This window comes from Anas acuta, chromosome 9, assembly GCF_963932015.1.
Source record: "Anas acuta chromosome 9, bAnaAcu1.1, whole genome shotgun sequence".
Classification (NCBI taxonomy): Eukaryota; Metazoa; Chordata; class Aves; order Anseriformes; family Anatidae; genus Anas; species Anas acuta.
In genome coordinates, this window is record NC_088987.1 from 17,323,481 (window position 1) to 17,342,120 (window position 18,640).

The following is an 18,640-nucleotide window of genomic DNA, read 5'->3' on the forward strand; positions in this document are numbered from 1 at the left end:
TTTATTACATGAAGCAGGCCACTGAATTTTAAAATGCCCTAATGTCCTTGGATACATGGGATTCTCTACTTACAAAAAGAGACAAGGCAAAGCTAACTTTTTTCCTCATCTTTTTTAGGCTTCCCTATAAAATGGGAATACTTGTTGCAGTTCTTGGAATCTGGTTCAGCTCTTCATTTGTAAAAGGGGATTCTAAGGCTGTGACAACATCGCTAACTACAAAGTGGTCTTCAACTCCTCTGTTACTTGAAACAAGGTAAGTGCATTGTGATTTTCATTTGCAGATCAGTATGTGCTTAGAGGATAAAATAATATAATCTATCTGTTTTTAAAAACTGTAAACTACATTTTTAGCGTTTATCACGAGATTATTGTACAATGTCTCAGCTTAGTTATAAGCACTAGCATCAGCTGGCTAACTGTCCAGTATGCTGCAGAGGGCTTTGCTTCCATTTCACGTGACGCAGACCTGCTGCTGTGTTCCCATGGCTGTGTAATGTCAACACTCTGATATGTCAGCTCTTGAGCAGCAGTCAGAAAAATCCCATTTGCTCCTACCTGGGTACCTTGACATATCCCGGTGTCCCCAGGGAGTTGCTGCATTTGGGGCAGCAATTTTTATATGAAAACAGGTGGATGTTGATGGGCTTCATTTAAATGGGCATGGCTCCGGGTGACAAGACAGGGGGGTCCAAGATGAAATTATTTTTCTGTAACGTTCTCTTTAGAAATTCTGTTTTAAGGCTGAAGAATGCTCAAGCAATACAATACAAAGCTCAGGTGTTAATGCCAGGATTTAAAGACCCTGATAATGTCAAACACTCTGCTGGAGAAAGCTTAGAGGAACTTGCAGGAAAGCTGTCCCTAGAAGGCTAGGAAATAGTAAGCAGTAATAATGTGCTGAGGACTTCACTTGTAACCTAACCATTAGGAAAGACTTCAGGTAGGATTGTTCATCTGGGCTGAACTCCAGAATGATAGAGCACTGCAGTGCTGAGTTCCTTCTGGAGCTTGATTTACTAAGCCAGGCACTGTGGTTCATCGCTTAAGTTAATGTCTGTCACGTTAGGTTAGAATGTCTTGAAAACACAAGCTACTGTGGCAGCTAGTGGGCTCCAAAGCTTGTGTCATAACATCCTTTAGCGCATGAAGCATGTTACGAGTTTAGATTTGATAAAGTATTTGTTGTTAGCAAAGTTGAGAGAACTATTTTGCTGTCTAACACTCTATAATCATATACTTAATATATGGGGAATTATGTCACGGTCTGAAGTTGTGACTTCTCTTATTGCTCATTTAAAAAAAAAAAAGAAAAAAGGAAAGAAACACCTACAAAGCCAGTAGTTCGAATAAACTATAGGTTATTACAACAAAGTAAGCAAAACTGTATGTTTCTCATAAAAGATGGCTAGTAAAGAAATACATGAAGGAGGAAAGCTGCCAGAACGTACGCCACTGCTAGTGGGCCTTGAGAGTTTAATAGATGCTTTGTGAGGTTCTTTCATGTAGTATGTGTTTGTCCTGGCCTACGCCTACTAATTGCTTTGGTATTGTTTGCTTTTCCTGGTCTGCTTTTTCTAGTAACATATGCTTTTCTGATATGGATAAACATACAGTAGGAGCTAACTTTCTGTAATGCTGTACAAAGTATTAGTATTGTAACTTGGAGAAATTTGAAAGGCCTGGCTATCTCCTCTCTTCTTGTTCAGTGAATTTTTATCAGAAGAAGGTCAAGAAAAATTCTGGAGCTTTGTTGAAGCCAGTCAAAATATTAAGACACCTGAACATGATGGTAAGCTTTCATAACGTTTTTCTTGAACGATGACTGAAAATTGGGACGGTTGAAAAATAAACCAATAAGTTTTGTCTTCCATTGGATTGTTATAATGCTGTACAATCAGGACTGATTTCAGTTATGTTTTTATTGTGAAAGTGCCCAAGGCTTTTGGGTATCCATTTGACAAAAGCAGTAGATAACAAGCCTGAAATGCGTTTTACTCACTAGTTTGTTTCAGCATTAACCATAAAACATCATTAATATTTTTTGTCTATGTTTCAGTTTCTAAACTGAATTACTGAACTCCCATGTGAATTACATGGGAGTTATTTACTGTTCTTTATTGTCTGCCTCCTCCCCAAGTCTGTTCACTTACTTAAGAATCTGTATGTGACCATGCTTTCTCATGGATCTCTATTGAAGTCAGCTCTCTTCCATCTGTTGAACTGGTTGTAATGAAAATTAAGGAGGAAGAGTCGAATGCATGTTTACAATTAGTGTCATGGGTTTCTGTTAGTATAAATCACAAGTAAGATTAAAAGTCCCTCTTTAATGGGAATATGGTATAGAAAGATGACTGCTTGTATTCTGACTTTGCAGGTAGCAATTATTCTTCTTACCATGGAATGCTGAAAGTAGCCTGCCAGAGTTTGTCACCTTTGCAGCAGAATTTGTTGAAATTTTCCTTGTCTTTACGCTCTTATTCTGCAACGGTTCAAGCTTTTCAACAGGTTAGTGCAGCACAGGGGAAATCCTCAAATGTTTTGTAGAGCGTTGTGTAAGGCCCAGGAAGGAGGTATGTGTTACAAGACATTTCAGAATATCAAAAATCCTGAACTGACCGGTGCTTTGTACACTGGAGCTAAGGTATGTAGGTATATGCTGGTTTCATTGTGTGCCAAATGCGAGTCCATCTGTATGCAGTCGACTAAAGAATCGGGATTTTGAAATGTTTGTATATCTTTGGTACCCTCTGCACTAACAAATGGGTGAAGATTTTTTTGAGGAAAATCTTTACAGCTCTGCTGATGCTTATGGCACCAGTGATGTTCCCATTATTCAGTTTTACTTAAAGATAGTAACCCATGAATATGTAGTTCGAACTTTTAGAACCTCTACCTGACAGATGCTTGTACTTGGTATTCCTTTTTAAACTTGGTTCTCACACAGTTCGCTGCAAGTTGTCTCCTAATATTATGCTTCATTGGAGTAATGTTAGAAGACATCTTCCTTTCTCATCTTGAATCATTTTATTGTTTGCTGTTTAACAAATATAGTGGTTTCTGATATGAAACACCGAAAAAAAAAATTCACCAAAAACCCACACACCACAATTGCTCACCTCACGTTTTGTACCAGAAACTATTACTACAGCTAATAGGCTTGGAAAATAATATTTGTAAAAAGTTAGGACTTAATTATCAGTTTTGTGATTTTTATCTTGTCTTTAAATTGCACAATAAATGGGGAAGACAACCAGTTGTTACAGAGTTATGCTGTTAACACTTTCACTTGTTCTAAGGGCAAACATTCAACTTACTTTATTGCAAATATTTTAATACAGATAGCAGCAGATGAACCTCCACCAAAGGGCTGTACCCTATTTTTTGCTGTGCACGGGGAGAAGACATGTGAATTTGAATCTCTTGGAAAGCTTTTACAGACAGCTTCAGAAAGGTATTTGCTTAATTTCGAAACATAAAATTATCTCTTAACCTAGATAGACTCACTGCTGTAAAGAGACTAATACACTGGTAGTTCATACCTTCTTTGGTTTTGATTTATCCTCTCCATTTCTTGCACAGAAGTGGCAGTCACTTAGTTCTTGCTAATCAAGATGGGATTGGCATTTTCTGGTCCCTTTCTCTTTCACGGCATTCTTCCTCTTAAAAACATATGAAAGTGCTTGGACAAATTGGAAACAATTTGTTGAAGGACAGTAACAATTCTCGGAAATGTGTAAAGTCTTCAGAATGTAGGGAGAACAGAAAGATCTGGGCTGCATTTTAAAAAGATAGTTAATCCATTCATAAAACTATACCTATTAAAGCAGCATGGTATTTTTTTCCCTATATAATTTTCTCAGTGTTAACAAAAGGAAAACTATTACCATGCAATATAATTAAAATTCAGATTTCTTTACAGGATGAAGAACAAAATTTGAGCGTAACTTTTAGTAACAAAAATAAACTGTGAAATATAATTCCTCCTAAAAAGAAATCTTGGTGGTTTGTCTTCACAGGAATCTTGCTAGTTCTGTTTTAGAAAAAATAAGTTATTTTTGTTAATATGCAAACATATTGCATCAATAGCTCATAGGCTGTTAACGCTGAGTCACCGGGAATATTTTAAATACTTCAATGTATCTTAGACGTGGTTTAAAAACAGAAGTTGAAAATGGTCTTCTCATTCACTTTCTTATTTGTATAGTCAGCCAAGGACAGGGTCCTCATGATTTTGAGTTCCTAGAACATGTGCTGTGTTAGCCTTTTATTTCTATACAGAACTGAATCAAAAAAAAAATTAAAGGAAGTAGTTACCATTTTTTAAAAAAAGTATCATATTAGATTAAAAATAGCACCTAGCTACTTGTCTTTTCATATGTCTGTTTTTAATGAAGCTTTATCAACATGCATCAAGTGCTGTCAACTGTGATAATACGTGGGAGTAACTTGACATGTATTCAGCGAAGACAAAAACAGCTATTAAACATGAGAAAAAGAAATGATGAATCTTGCACTGAGTAAGGACACAGTATGAATCACACTGATAATTTTCCATGTTTACTCTTAGGCCAAAGCCATTTCTGTTCAAAGGGGACCACAGGTACCCAGCATCAAATCCTCAAAGTCCCATCGTCATACTTTATGCTGAGATTGGCACAGAGGAGTTCTACAGATTCCATAAGCTCCTTGTTTTAAAGGCTGAGGCAGGAGAAATCACTTACATCCTCAGACACTATATTGCTGTAAGTATATTTGCATAGCAAAAATTGTAATAAATAAATAAATAACTAAATAAAAATAAATTACATTTACATAATGTGTTGCTGCTTGATCATAATATGGAATACTGACATTATTATATCATTGCATATAGCTGAGGACTGGAGACTATTTAACGTCTCCTGATTGTTTAAGTAAGAGAATCGTTTGGTTTTTACAAATGCAGAGCTAGTCTCCAGATAAATTACAGAGTTTAACCTAGAAAAATGTTGTTCTATCAAATAATAGTCAGGTATTTCCACAGGCCACTCAAGTTACTTGATATGAAAAGCAGAGATTAACCTTAGGGTCCAATTTTCAAAGGCCATTTTGTTACAGAGCCACTTACCAGTCCTAGTACAACTTGTCCCATTTTCCATCTCCCTCCCATAACCACTGCTAACCACTGGATTGATATTTAACTCTACATTTTAAAAGCTCAGACTTCTATTTGACTTTTTTCTGAATATTGCTTAACGGTGCTAAAACCTTCAGCAGAGCAGCTAGTAGCCAGACTTGAATGCAAAAAACAAAAAGTTACTTCTAGTGACATCAGATAAGATAATCATACATTGCATACACCACTTTCCTTTTTAAAAGTAATTTGTCTATCCTTGTCATTGTGTGGTAGGTCTCGGTACAGTTGTGTTAGTACAGTACAGTACTGGAGAATCACTCATATTTGTTTCTCACTTGCAGTTATCGGTTGGGTCTAAAATGGATACGAGCTTGAAATTTCTTAGCTTTAGGAAATGGCAGCTTTTAATTTGTAGATCAAAACAAAGAGTGGCAATGTACTGTTTGCTTTTGCTTACAGAATCCCAGTAAAGAAAAAGTCTACCTCTCCGGCTATGGTGTGGAACTGGCTATTAAAAGTACAGAATACAAGGCCAAGGATGATACGCAGGTGAAAGGTGAATTCTTATTTTAACTACTTTAATGTGAGCATTTTAATTTTATGGGGATATATTTATATAAATATAGATAGATTACTTATAATGTATACGGGATATATGGGGTTTGTATATATACATTCATATTTACAGGGATGTTTAGTTTTATATATGAGTATATATATATATATGTATGTCTGAATTGCAGATATTCGTCCTTCTGATCTGAAATCACGAAAATCACTGTCTTTCTCTTTTTGGGATTACATTCTTTGAATCATATATTCGCGGAGGCACTTGTTTTCCTTATTTCTGAAATGCTGGACAGAACAGTGTCATGACTGCACTAGATCTTATTAATGGCACTATTAATACAACTAATTTTGCACCAGATAACCAGATTTCTTTGCAGATGTACTGCACTTCACTTCCTCTACTTCCAGTTCCCTTAGCTTATCCATCCTCAGAGCAGAATGTTTCATGTTGTTCTTTGGAAAAACAGAATGCTCTGAAGGTTTTTTTTGCTTTTGCTGCTCTGTAGAGCACTGATCTGTTTTTCAAACTCTCATGTATCTGCCAAAGCTATTTTGTGTGTGTGTATTCCTATATGAATATGTATTCAATACATATTCATACATATGAATATGTATACACACACACAAAGGTAAACAGAATTCTCTGCTTTTACTTATGACGTAAAAAAAAAACAACCACTTTTTTTTTTTTAAAGTTACAGATAACAGCTGTGAAGAAGAGAACTTAGATTTTGAACTGAGTTTTGCAGTTTATCCAGTTTCTAGATACAGATCTAATCTCTGACTTAAAATATCTTGCTGTGGTCTAGAGTATTGACAAACAGAACTACTGGTCTTTACTTTTAGAAAGATTTAATTTTGAGAGGAACAAGAATACTAAAGCAGATGATTCAACTTACAATTTTTGTTACCAGTGTTTAAATTTCCATTAATACATTATCAAGTCATGCAAAAGTGCTGATATTGCTTGTAAAATAGGAGGGTGGAAGCCTTTGTCTCCAAGTGTCTATGTGACAGTAATTCTGGGGAAAAGTTTCTTATGTGTAAGCTTGTAAAGTTTTACACCAGTATCAATGCAGTGATTAAAAATGCTTTAGAAAATAGACAAACCATGTGGATAAGCTGCAGATTAGAGGTGTATGGTTTTCATCAAACTCCTGTCTGATTCTGGTCAGTCTCTTATGTGTGCCTGTGCTGTTTCTGCCTGTCCGTAAGCAAGCACTCATTCAAAAGGTTGGGACTTTTTGATTAGACTTGAGAATGAAACTTGTAGATTGGACCTGGTTTGTGTCCACCTAGTTAAGAGATTGTGTGAGTCTTTTGCACAGATCTTTTTGTTATTTAAGCCCAGAATTGGACTTTACTCAGATACTGTTTTTTATCCTGTATTTTGGGACTAAAATCAGGATTATGCTTCTGATAGGAGTTTTTCACTTACTCTGCAAAGCTTTAATGTCATGAAAAAAAAAAAGCTCCTAGGCCCCAGTGATTTCTTCTGCAGCGCCTAAATCTCTGAGTCTCTGAGATTTCCATTTAGTTTAAGCTTTTGCTTCTAAGCAATCCAACTAGGTTTTATTTCAGCTGTTACAGTGTTAGTTTGTACAGTTAGTGTGTCCTGGATATGGGTTCCAAAGTGAACCTGAAACTTGGCTTTTTTCTTGTCCTCAGTTACTACAGTATCATTTTGTTGAACTTACCAAAATAAGCATGAAAACTATTTCTGAATAGTTTGGTAGTGTTTTCCTTCTCTGTGTTTATAGGCACAGATGTGAATGCTACAGTAATAGATGAAAATGACCCCATCGATGAAGTTCAAGGATTTCTTTTTGGGAAATTGAGGTAAAACTCCTTTGCTGGGTTAGCCATATGTGTTAGCAGCGTACTTCTTCATATGCTAGTTCCTTCAAATTAGTAGCAGACTTGCTTACAGGAAACTCCAGAGTTGCTTTACCCTTATTCCTTTTTAGGCAGTTGTATCCTGACCTGACGGAAGAGCTGAAAGAACTTAGAAAACACCTCGTGGAGAGTACCAATGAAATGGCACCTTTGAAAGTATGGCAATTACAAGGTAATCTGTATTAACTGCTTCAATACAGCATTGCTAAAACTTAATGTAAACCAGTCTTCCCGTGCTCTATAAAAATGAGGCCAGTAGTGGCTGCACGCAGTTCAGAGAACTTGACTGTAAATTCCTGCACTGGAAGCAACCAGCTTTCTAAAGCTTCTTTACAGAGTCCTGTTGAAATACCTTTTGAAAGATTATTTCATAGGACTTCTGAAGTGAAATTTGCTTTCTATATTTTGAAGAATAGAAAGCCACTTGTTCATAAACTAACTAAATGCAGAATAGCAAAGGAAATGTAAAGTTTCTTTCCACGATCACATCCTTGGTGTGGAAAGCTGAGATTTCTCAAGACCAAAAGAAATCTATTTCAAGAGTCTCTGCATGCAGCTATGACCTATTTCCTTGCAAATCATCAGTAGAAGTCTGTGGAAGGGTTGTTCATCCTCTGAAAAAAAGTAATAGGAAATACTGAACGTGTGTTGTAGCCACAGTGAATCTACCTATATCCAATCAAGTGGTATTTGTATTTCTAGCTTGTGAAATAATTCCCTAGGCCCCTTCTGAAGGGTAGATCCTCCTACCCAGATCAAAAAAAAAGTGATTGTCTTGTCTCATTGAAGCTACCTGTAGGTGGTATTGGTTCATACTGAAAGGATTATTTATTTCAAGGCAAGTAATAGAAGGGAAGAAGACAAAAGAAGGTATCTAAAGGTGCAGATGAAAAAGTAAATACTTTTTTTTTACGTAACCAATGAGCAAAACAGTTGAAAGCCAGAATTAAGATGACTGCAATAGCATGTTTTCATTTTACTGTTGTTTCACCTGTAGATTTAAGTTTTCAAACTGCTGCACGCATTTTGACTGCTCCCCCTGTGGATGCTTTGATGGTCATGAAAGATCTCAGTCAGAATTTTCCTACAAAGGCCAGGTAATTCCAATAATGAATACTTGGAAAGTTGTTTTTTTTTTCCATGTCATTTTTCACAGCAGAACATGAGACGGGCAACAGTGGTTGGGTTAATGTCTGCGTTTCTATTTAGCTGAAAGCGAACACCAGAGAAGGTTTATACAGAAATGTTTTTCAGCTTATGATTACAGTGAGGATCTTAGTGTTTCTCTTCGGCAGTTGGTGTGGAGTAGTGCAAAATTTGACAGACATGAGCTGTTGGTGTGAAATGCTTCTGTACCTTTTGTTTTGAGTCCTCAAGAATTTATTGGGTAGGATTTCCATTTGGTGTCTTAAACTTAACCTTTTCACTGGATCCCACTCTTTTGGGATTCACTTCAGCAGACAGCCAAGTCAACTATTTCAGATGTTGATGTGCAATTCCACTGTTCTTTGCACTTTGTCAATTTCTTGAAATTAATTTGAATGTGCTCAGGTAATTCAGTCATAATGTGGCCTGCCCAACCAGTGAAGAAATAGATTTCTTTTGATAGATTTCATGACCTGGGTTGTAAAGATGATGATGTAGGAGCTGCTCCTTTTTTGAACAGATGCAGATATACTTGAGTGTAAAGAAAAACAAACAAACAAATTCTGGTCTTATCCCCAGTGACGGATGTTATGATTGTACTGTTGATAACTTCGTAAGGTGTGGATGGTCTTGTCACTTAGCTCACAAATATGACCAGAAACTGAACTTGGCCATTCTGTGACGGTTCAATCTCTAGATCCAATGTAAGGAAAGGAATGGGAGCCCACAATAAAGAGTGAAATCCCTGTATTTTGTGCTGTCAGATCCCACCTCTATCTTTCTGGAAGCTGCCCGCTTTTATTATGGGATTAATGTGAAACTAGACACGGAGTCAAAAGCTTGTCTTTCCTGGTACAGTTGGCACGTGAACAATGGTTTTATGTTCTCTTGAATTATGTATATATTTCAGGAAAAAATGCTTGATACTGCAAAGTGCAGGTTCTTCTGATTGTAGCTTTTTATATTAGAATACTAAATATATTGAAAGTACAAAAAGTGGGATAATTAGATATCTAATGTATCCATTAGATAAACAGAAAGATGATTCACAGCATCATGTTTTTATTTCTGCAGAGCCATAACAAAAACAGTTGTTTCCTCCGAACTTAGAGCAGAAATTGAAGAGAACCAAAAGGTAATGCTTCCAGGAAGTAATGTAGTGATTTTGCACTTATATTTTAATATAAATTCAAGCTTTGATAATAATAATTTATTAAAAATGTCAGTTTGCCCCAAATATTGGCACGCTGTTTTCACACACAATTTTGTCTTAGTATGCATTTGGGAAGCAAAGAAGGGGCTCAATTTTTCAAACATGGGTTAAGAACATAATTTAGGTTGTTTACCCAGACATGAAAATGCTGGTAAAAAAATTCTTCGAGTAGGATCAAGAGTTTGTTGAGGAAAGATGGCATGGGGATTTTGTTCTTAGAGCTGCCACTGTAATAGTTCACAGTAGTCAAGTGCTCCAACAGTTATTTGGCAAGCACTTTTTAATATATATGAAAGGGACATTCTGAACTTAGAATCTGTTAACTGTATTTATTTACCATTATAAAATGAAATTAAAATACAATGAAGGTAACACTGGGGAAAAATGTTCTATTTGTTTTTCTGAAAACAGATGGCTTAGGTGTTCTTAGGATATCCACATAGACAGTCTTAATCTTATAATCAGGACAGGACTGCATCAGTAATGAAGTAGAAATGTTGATGTCTGTCACATTAGTCCTTGCTTCTTGTGCAACCACCCCAAGTATGATGCCCTTGTAGTGATGGCTTGTTAGCTCAAAATGTTGGTATGGTTAATACGTTTCTTGTAGTACTCTGCTGTTCTTTCAAGTCTTTGACATTATATTTGCTTGAATAGTACAACAGATGTGTAAAATCTGAATGTCACAGCACTGCTCATTCTGGTTCACAGTTAAAAAAGAGGTTTTCACTAATTTCAAGTTAGTGATTGTTAGTTTTGATTATATCTTGAACTTCTCAAAAGCAACTGGATATTAGGTGTGGGCACTTTTTAGTGAAAATTATTAGAGTGAAAAGGTAGTTATGTTTTTGGATTATTTTAAAATGTCTGAGGTTAATGGAATGTAGCTTGTTAGGAAGCTATTGCTTTAGAAGTTTTAAGCACCTTTTAATAGCTTTTTGAGGATGCAGATTTCTCATCATGCAGTTTGAGATGGTGCTTAGATATCTGAATTGATTAGCGTTTACAAGGAAACAGCATAATAAATATGAAAACTTCTGTCATGACTTAAAATGATCCACACTGTGTGGAAGAAATGGTCCTAATGCTGTTGTTTTGAGAGTGAAAATAGTAAAGGAATAAAAATTTAACTGTTATCTAAATAAGTCTACATGTGTTTTGAAATGAAAACAAATGTTGTGAGGGATCTGCAGAGGTCATTGCTTAATGTTTCAACAGCTCTGTTGTTTATTTGGTGTTAGCAAAGCACTGAAAAAAATAATGCTAGGAAATCTTGTAATTGGTAATAAAGCAAAGCCAAACAATAGATTTTGGTATATTATCTGTGCTGCTATAAAATGTAGACAGTTATGTCTTTGTTTAAAATCTGATCACTGATATTTCGCTAGTCTCATAGTAAATGCAAAATTACTGGAAGCTACTTACCAGTCCCCTGAGATTCCTGTTCTGAAAGAGAAATCCCTTGTTGTTCAATAGCAATAAAATGAGAAAAGAAGGGATGCGGTTTGACACTGTCGTCTGGTGTGGTTCTGGAAGGGACAAAGTATAGAATGTAAGTGCAAGTTAAAGCTACCTGGTGGCTTTTCTGTTTTGTGCTTGTCGTGGTTTAACCCGGCTGGCAGCTAAACACCACGCAGCCGTTCGCTCACCCTCCCCCCTCCCTCTCTGGGACGGGGGAGAGAAATGGAAAGTGAAGCCCGTGAGTTGAGATAAAGACAGTTTAATAAGACAGGAAAATAATAATAACAAAATAATAATAAAAATAATAACAATAATAATACAATGGTGATAATAGGAAAGTAATAATAGTATGTACAAACAAGTGATGCACAATGCAATTGCTCACCACTCGCTGACCGATGCCCAGCCTAACCCCGAGCAGTCCGGCCCCTTCCCCCCAGCTAGCCACCCCTATATATTGTTTAGCATGACGTCAGATGGTATGGAATACCCCTTTGGCTAGTTTGGGTCACCTGTCCTGGGTCTGTCCCCTCCCAGCTCTTACTGCACCCCCAGCCTGCCCGTTGGCAGGACAGAGCAAAAGGCTGAGATGTCCTTGGCTTAGTATAAGCACTGCTCTGCAACAATTAAAGCATCGGGGTGTTATCAGCACTCTTCTCATCCTAAGCCAAAACACAGCATTCCACCAGCTACTAGGAAGAAAATTAATTCTGTGCTAACTGAAACCAGGACAGTGCTAGATCAGACTGGTCCTCAGGTAACCCCCCATGGTTTGGTGGATGCGGTTTCATTCCAAATACATCTAGGTTACCAGATCCAGATCTGGCTAGATCTAACCCTGCCCTGCAAAGCTATTCTTTGCATGACTGTTGGTTTGTGTGGATATTACCTGGTAGTAAAGTTCACTGCTTTTAATAAGTTATAGTTCAGTATATAATTATTCATACAAAGGTATAAATTAACACTGCATGTACTCAGCTCTTCTCTGGGAGCTTTTATTATTTAATAAAATATTTAAATTCTTCCAGACTAGATGCTGCTTTCTTATTCTTGGTACTTTATTTGGTACTTTGCTATTCCTCCATTTGCTTTGCTCTTCTTCATGATATTAGGCTTTTTAATGTCCAAATACTGTGTTTCTCCTTCAGTGTTCATTGTGCCTCTTAAGGGAATTTTATAGCTGATACTGCATAGCAAGAGGTACTGGAAGGCAACGATGACATTTCTAAGTTTAAAAAAACAGTATTTTTTTCTTGCTAGAGTTGTGAACTTTGCTTCGGGAGGACTGTGTTTTATTTAACTCTTCTGGTTCAAAGTTGTTCTCTGTGGTGGTTCATCAACTCTGCAACAACTATCCGCTCAGTTGGGGTACTGCTTAGAGGTACTTGGAAGAAATTCCAGTGTATTCATAAGAGTTTTCTGTTTGCGGGATGCCTGATCTTTGGGAGATTAGACTACAGAAACACATCATCTGCTTTTCACTGATGACATATCCATTAGCCCGTGACTTAGTTGGTACCTTAAACACAGTAGCTAGTTCTCCTCGTGAGTACCCTTCAATATCCAGCATGTAAACATCTGGTTTTCTCAAAACTAAGCTTTAAAAAGCTAGGATAGTTAGCTGGATGCTAATTGTTAATCTACTTTGTGGGCTGTCAGCTAAAAAAATATTATATGACAACTCTCAAGCACTTCTAATGATGTAATCTGATTTCTTTAAAAAAAAAAAAAAATCTACTCAGGAACTTTCCAAATCTGCTAGTGAGTCACGTAGAAACAAATAGAAGTCTCATTTGTGTGTCTATGCGCTAGATAGCTTCGATTGTGTCTTCTGGTATGAGTGTGTGCACCAAGTCTTTATAATAAAGACTGTAGTTCGGAAGTAATATAATGCAACTTGGAATAATAATGGAGATAAAATCCACAGTTTTGACACACTGAACTCCAGTAACATTTATTCTATGCACAGCGTTCTTCTAATGCCCTTCTTTCTACTTTCTTTCAGTATTTCAAAGGAACATTAGGGTTACAACCGGGAGATTCTGCTCTCTTCATCAATGGACTACTTATTGATTTAGACACTCAAGACATATTTAGGTAGGAATGTCTTCAGAAGAATTGTATCATTTAGAATCTTGTATACTGCTTGTGCATGGGTAGTAAAGTCATTTAGACAGTTTTGAATCTTCAAAATGTCTGCATATTTAGGTTAGGTTTAAAAGTTAATTGCTGGAAAATGCAAAACATGTTTCCTTCTATAATGCAAATGAGTTTGTTTTACAAAAATGTTGATAAGGGAAATGCAATACCCAAGAATATCAGAATGGGAAGTCACCTTTATATTGTTGTTGTGCTACGTCCTGTGAACAAGTAAGATTTTGTTTTCCAGGGACCGTCTTCAGATTTTATTCTGAAGATAGTAGACTATTTGATTCTTAAAGAATAAGTCCATGTACATTTTTAATGTGAAAACCACCCTATAGTTTTTATCAAGATCTGTTTCAATAGTATGGAGTTGAAATTACAAATGTCTCATGCTTTACTTATCTTTATTTAATGTATTTTTTTTTCTAGAAATATAATTGAGTGACTAAAGTTGTCTCAAGTTCCTTTGGATGGTTAGAAATAGGTGAAAAATAAACAAGCCTATAAATATCAATAAACCTTTGCACTACTACTTATACCTTTCATCTGTTACTCTTAGGATACAGCAAGTTATTTGCTGCATCTTTAAAATTCATATATTTTTTTTAATTTTCCTTCCAGCTTGATTGATGTACTACGCAACGAAGCCCGTGTTATGGAAGGCCTGCATAGCTTAGGAATTGAGGGTCTTTCCTTGCACAATGTTCTGAAGTTGAACATCCAGCCATCAGATTCAGATTATGCTGTGGACATCAGAAGCCCTGCTATTTCAGTGCGTGTGGTTTTTATAAAGAAAATATCTTATTTGCCTTTGAGCGGTGCATTCTTAAGATGTCAGGGGAACTTCTGTTCTTACCTTGATTGCAGTGAAGAAAAGAGAACAGTATGGATAACAAATGCTGTGTTTTAAATGTAGTTAGCTCTTCTCAAAAGTTTGTTTTTATTCGCGTAGTACTCAGTATATCATCTAATGCACACTGGAACAGGCTCCCCAGGGAAGTGGTCACTGCACCGAGCCTGTCTGAATTTAAGAAGAGATTGGACTGTGCACTTAGTCACATGGTCTGAACTTTTGGGTAGACCTGTGCGGTGTCAAGAGTTGGACTTGATGATCCTTAAGGGTCCCTTCCAACTCAGGATATTCTATGATTCTATGATTCTAATTATAAAATATTTAGAATCTCAGGCTTGAGCAAGAAGAACAGTCATTTAAATGCCTTTATTTTTTTTGTTAGTGGATCAACAATCTAGAAGTTGACAGTCGGTATAATTCCTGGCCTTACAGTGTTCAAGAACTGCTGCGTCCCACATTTCCAGGGGTGATCAGACAAATCAGAAAAAACTTCCATAACTTTGTAAGTAGTATTCTGACTAGAAATGAAATGTGCTGATGGGTGTTGTGTGTGTTTGTTGCTTTTGTGTTGTGTTGTTTTGTTATTAACATCAGGGACATTAGCTTTGGGAACTTAACCTACATGTACTCTGGATTCTCTGCCACTTGAGATCTCTCTTAAAATATTTTGTTTTACTGTACTAGTGAGCTACGACTGAAATTCAGAGATTATTGCACATGATTCTCTGGCATTTATTAGACTGGTTGAGTGTATGCCACTTACACATCCACAAATTGTTCCACTGGTGGAACAAACTATCATCTGACAAGGGAGAATTTGTATGCACTACAACTTTGTAATACCTGAAGTTGGTTCATGAAATCCCTCATAGTTGTTACTTAGTATTTCCTTAATGGGGTTAAGAGCAGCTTCAGTTGTTTTAGTTAGAAAGCACTCTTGCACCAAGGCTTCTGAGGACGGTCATCAGTCCTCAGCTTAATCCTGGGTGTCCTTTTAGTCTCTGGGCAAACTGGTTATATTTAGATCCAATAAAGAGTTTGTGAAATCTCTATGGTAGCTCTAGAAGGTAGATGGTAGAGGACCAGCTTGGATGGGATATTTTCGGTTATGATTCTGGATTTCTTAAAGGTTTTAGGAGAAACTCTGACTTAGTGGGTCTCATCTCTCCGTCAGTGTATAAAATGAGATTGATAATACTGCAACAAAATGTGAATTAAGAAGAGTATCTTGACTTCTTAAGGGAATAGAAACCTTTCACTTCTAATTTATGGGTAGGTGCTGATAGTAGATCCTACTCACGAGACCACAGCAGAATTACTGAATGTGGCAGAGATGTTCTTCAGTAACCACATCCCACTGAGGTAATTACTGTCTCTTTCTGCTTTTTTAAATGTTTATTCTTGCAACTTCTGCAATTGCAAACTACTTACTGCTACAACACTTCAGGAATGTTAAATATCTAAATATCTCAGAATCACCTAGGTTGGAAGAGACCTCCAAGATCACCTAGTCCAACCTCTGACCTAACACTACCAAGTCCTCCACTAAACCATATCCCTAAGCTCTACATCTAAGCGTCTTTTAAAGACCTCCAGGGATGGTGACTCCACCACTTCCCTGGGCAGCCCGTTCCAATGCCTCATAACCCTCTTGGTAAAGAAGTTCTTCCTTATATCCAACCTAAACCTCCCCTGGCGCAACTTAAGCCCATTCCCCCTCGTCCTGTCACCAGGCATGTGGGAGAACAGACCAACGCCCACCTCGCTACAGCCTCCTTTGAGGTACCCGTAGAGAGCAATAAGGTCGCCCCTGAGCCTCCTTTTCTCCAGGCTGAACAAGCCCAGCTCCCTCAGCCGCTCCTCATAAGACTTGTTCTCCAGGCCCCTCACCAGCTTTGTTGCCCTTCTCTGGACTCACTTGAGCACCTTGAATATCTTGTATTGGTGTCTGGGAATGGCACTTACTGAACATTGTTCCTTAAAAATTCTTAAATGTAACTTTTGCTAGTAGAAAAACAAAGTTGAATAAAAATTTCTTCAACAGTCCAAAACAAACTTAAAAGCAAGTACTATGGATGAAAGAGATATGAAAGCAAGATTCTGATGGACTCACCATTAGAGATTCTCACCATTAGAGATTGTATGTCATAATGTTGATTCCAGGCCACTCTGCTCAAAATCTTCTATTTAGGGAAAAGCCTTTGCTTAAGATGATGATTGTATTCCACAGTTGTATGAAGAGTTGATTATTTATTAGTATAATAAATTCACGTTACGGGGGTTTGTTTGATTGCAGGATAGGACTAGTCTTTGTGGTTAATGACTCCGAGGATGTTGATGGACTTCAGGATCCTGGTGTTGCCCTTCTTAGGGTGTACAATTATGTGGCACAAGAAATGGACAATAATTATGCTTTCCAGACAGTCATGTCAGTAAGTATTCATTTAAAATGGAAAACGGTATTTTTAATATTTTCCACATATGTAAGATTAGCATGGTAAGTTTTTTCTAATCCTGCCTCGTTCCTCATTCTGCCAATGAATTCTGAACTGCTGTATATCCTCAATGTAATATAATTTTTATCTTGAATAGCTCCTGCTTTGTATTTTTGCCCCATAAAGTGATATACATGTAGGTACTAGCAAATGCATTTTCACTTGTGGTTTGACTGTTTTAGAAATCTATAAGCTGGGACGTACTGTAATATTATACTGATGGTAGCTTCAAGACAATGACTTCTATTGTCAGATTTGTTTTAATATAAAATTTTAAGTCAAGTAAGCAAAATCTTGTGCTTTCAAGAAGGAAATATAATCAGTTGTATATTTTACATGTGAGGCTTACTCGGTTGTTCATGAGCATGTCTTGAGTTTAGAAGGGAAAAGTAGCTCTTCGGATATGCTTACATGATCATCTCTTTTTCCAAGCCCTACTTTTGTAATTAAAGATAAATTTGAAGAATAGTCATTTGAATGACTATAAGGTAAAGCAGGATAATTTTCACAGCTATGAGTACTTCGTAATTTCTAGCTTTGTACTTAAATGTTATTTCAATGGATAACTGTGTTTCAGCAGAAAATGTTTTGCAATTCATGTTAACGTTTTATGTCATTACTGGAATATAGGTGGTAGGTCAGCTTACCTGTAAACTTGTATTTGTATCCCCCTTCCAGATATATAACAAAGTAAAAACAGGAGATCAGCTGAAAGTGGAGCATGTGGTTAGTGTTCTTGAGAAACAGTATCCTTATGTGGAAGTGAACAGCATTCTGGGAATTGATTCTGCCTATGATCAAAACAGAAAGGTAAGAATTTAGGAAATAAAACATTTTTCACCATTTTGCTTCAAAGCTGTTATGAATTTATGGTTATGTATGTTTCCTTCATGCAGCTCTCTTATTTACTAAGCATGCATCTATTAAACTATCGAACTGGTATGACTTTTAATAATGCTTAAAGTGCAAACTTCAGTGCAAAGGTTCAGTGCAAACTTTTATAGAATATATATATTATATTATATTTTGGATATCTACTATATGATTTCTAAAATCTCTGTGGTACAGGAATCAAGATAACTTTCTTGTGACTCATAGATCCTACATTCATTCTGGCATGTAGAATTTAGTAGAGTTTAAAACTGCATCAAAAAAAATTGAGGCACTGAAATGGTTCATAAGAAGACCAAGGAGCTTAACGTTTGGGAGGGACTGGTGTGAATTTTATCTATTATCATCATCAGTATTTGAATACTGTATGAAACAAAGCAATGAAGATGAATTCAAAATGGTCTTCCTATGGTGAGGCATTCAATAATCTTCCTCAAATAATTTCTTTAGGTTATTTTTAGGGTTGATCCTTTCCTATGTGGAAAAAGTTGGGAGAGCAAATAATATTGGACCAATTTTATGTGATGATGAGACAGATCTTATTTGGGATTCTATATATAATATATGTATATTATATAAAAATTCTAGATGAATGAATGAAAATTCTGTCTCCAAGAACTTTGTAACACTTAAGATACTTGTGTTGCAAATACCAATGCTCGCATAGTTCCATGGGAGCTAAAGAGGAAACGCAGGTTTCATATTGTCCATTTTTTTGCTATTACCAGAATATGCTCATTAGAATCAATTTGTCTACACTATGAACTTAATGGGATATTCTGCTAGTCCGCTGCCTAGTTACCTGCACTTCCATAGTATAAAGCAACTCTTTGCTTTGAAATGCTGAAAGA

General features: G+C 36.5%; 1 protein-coding gene and 1 long non-coding RNA gene across 3 annotated transcripts in view; one reads left to right on the forward strand and one right to left on the reverse strand.

The window, feature by feature from the left end:
- Window positions 1–18,640, forward strand: part of UGGT1 (UDP-glucose glycoprotein glucosyltransferase 1) — a 42,125-nt gene that overhangs the window by 772 nt on the left and 22,713 nt on the right. For both annotated transcript variants that reach the window (XM_068692027.1, XM_068692026.1), the window contains exons 2-17: window positions 119–256; window positions 1,710–1,792; window positions 2,378–2,508; window positions 3,342–3,454; window positions 4,571–4,745; window positions 5,579–5,675; window positions 7,450–7,528; window positions 7,657–7,757; window positions 8,583–8,682; window positions 9,806–9,866; window positions 13,411–13,502; window positions 14,172–14,322; window positions 14,786–14,905; window positions 15,680–15,765; window positions 16,700–16,835; window positions 17,577–17,708. In XM_068692027.1, the coding sequence (XP_068548128.1) occupies window positions 132–256; window positions 1,710–1,792; window positions 2,378–2,508; window positions 3,342–3,454; window positions 4,571–4,745; window positions 5,579–5,675; window positions 7,450–7,528; window positions 7,657–7,757; window positions 8,583–8,682; window positions 9,806–9,866; window positions 13,411–13,502; window positions 14,172–14,322; window positions 14,786–14,905; window positions 15,680–15,765; window positions 16,700–16,835; window positions 17,577–17,708 (1,782 nt within the window). In that variant the 5' untranslated portion in view covers window positions 119–131. The remainder of the gene's footprint in view (window positions 1–118; window positions 257–1,709; window positions 1,793–2,377; window positions 2,509–3,341; window positions 3,455–4,570; window positions 4,746–5,578; window positions 5,676–7,449; window positions 7,529–7,656; window positions 7,758–8,582; window positions 8,683–9,805; window positions 9,867–13,410; window positions 13,503–14,171; window positions 14,323–14,785; window positions 14,906–15,679; window positions 15,766–16,699; window positions 16,836–17,576; window positions 17,709–18,640) is intronic.
- Window positions 8,572–17,684, reverse strand: LOC137861049 (uncharacterized). Its single transcript, XR_011099339.1, has 3 exons — window positions 17,546–17,684; window positions 11,370–11,473; window positions 8,572–9,424 (listed from the first exon to the last, which is right to left on the reverse strand). It is a non-coding gene; the product is annotated as an uncharacterized lncRNA (long non-coding RNA).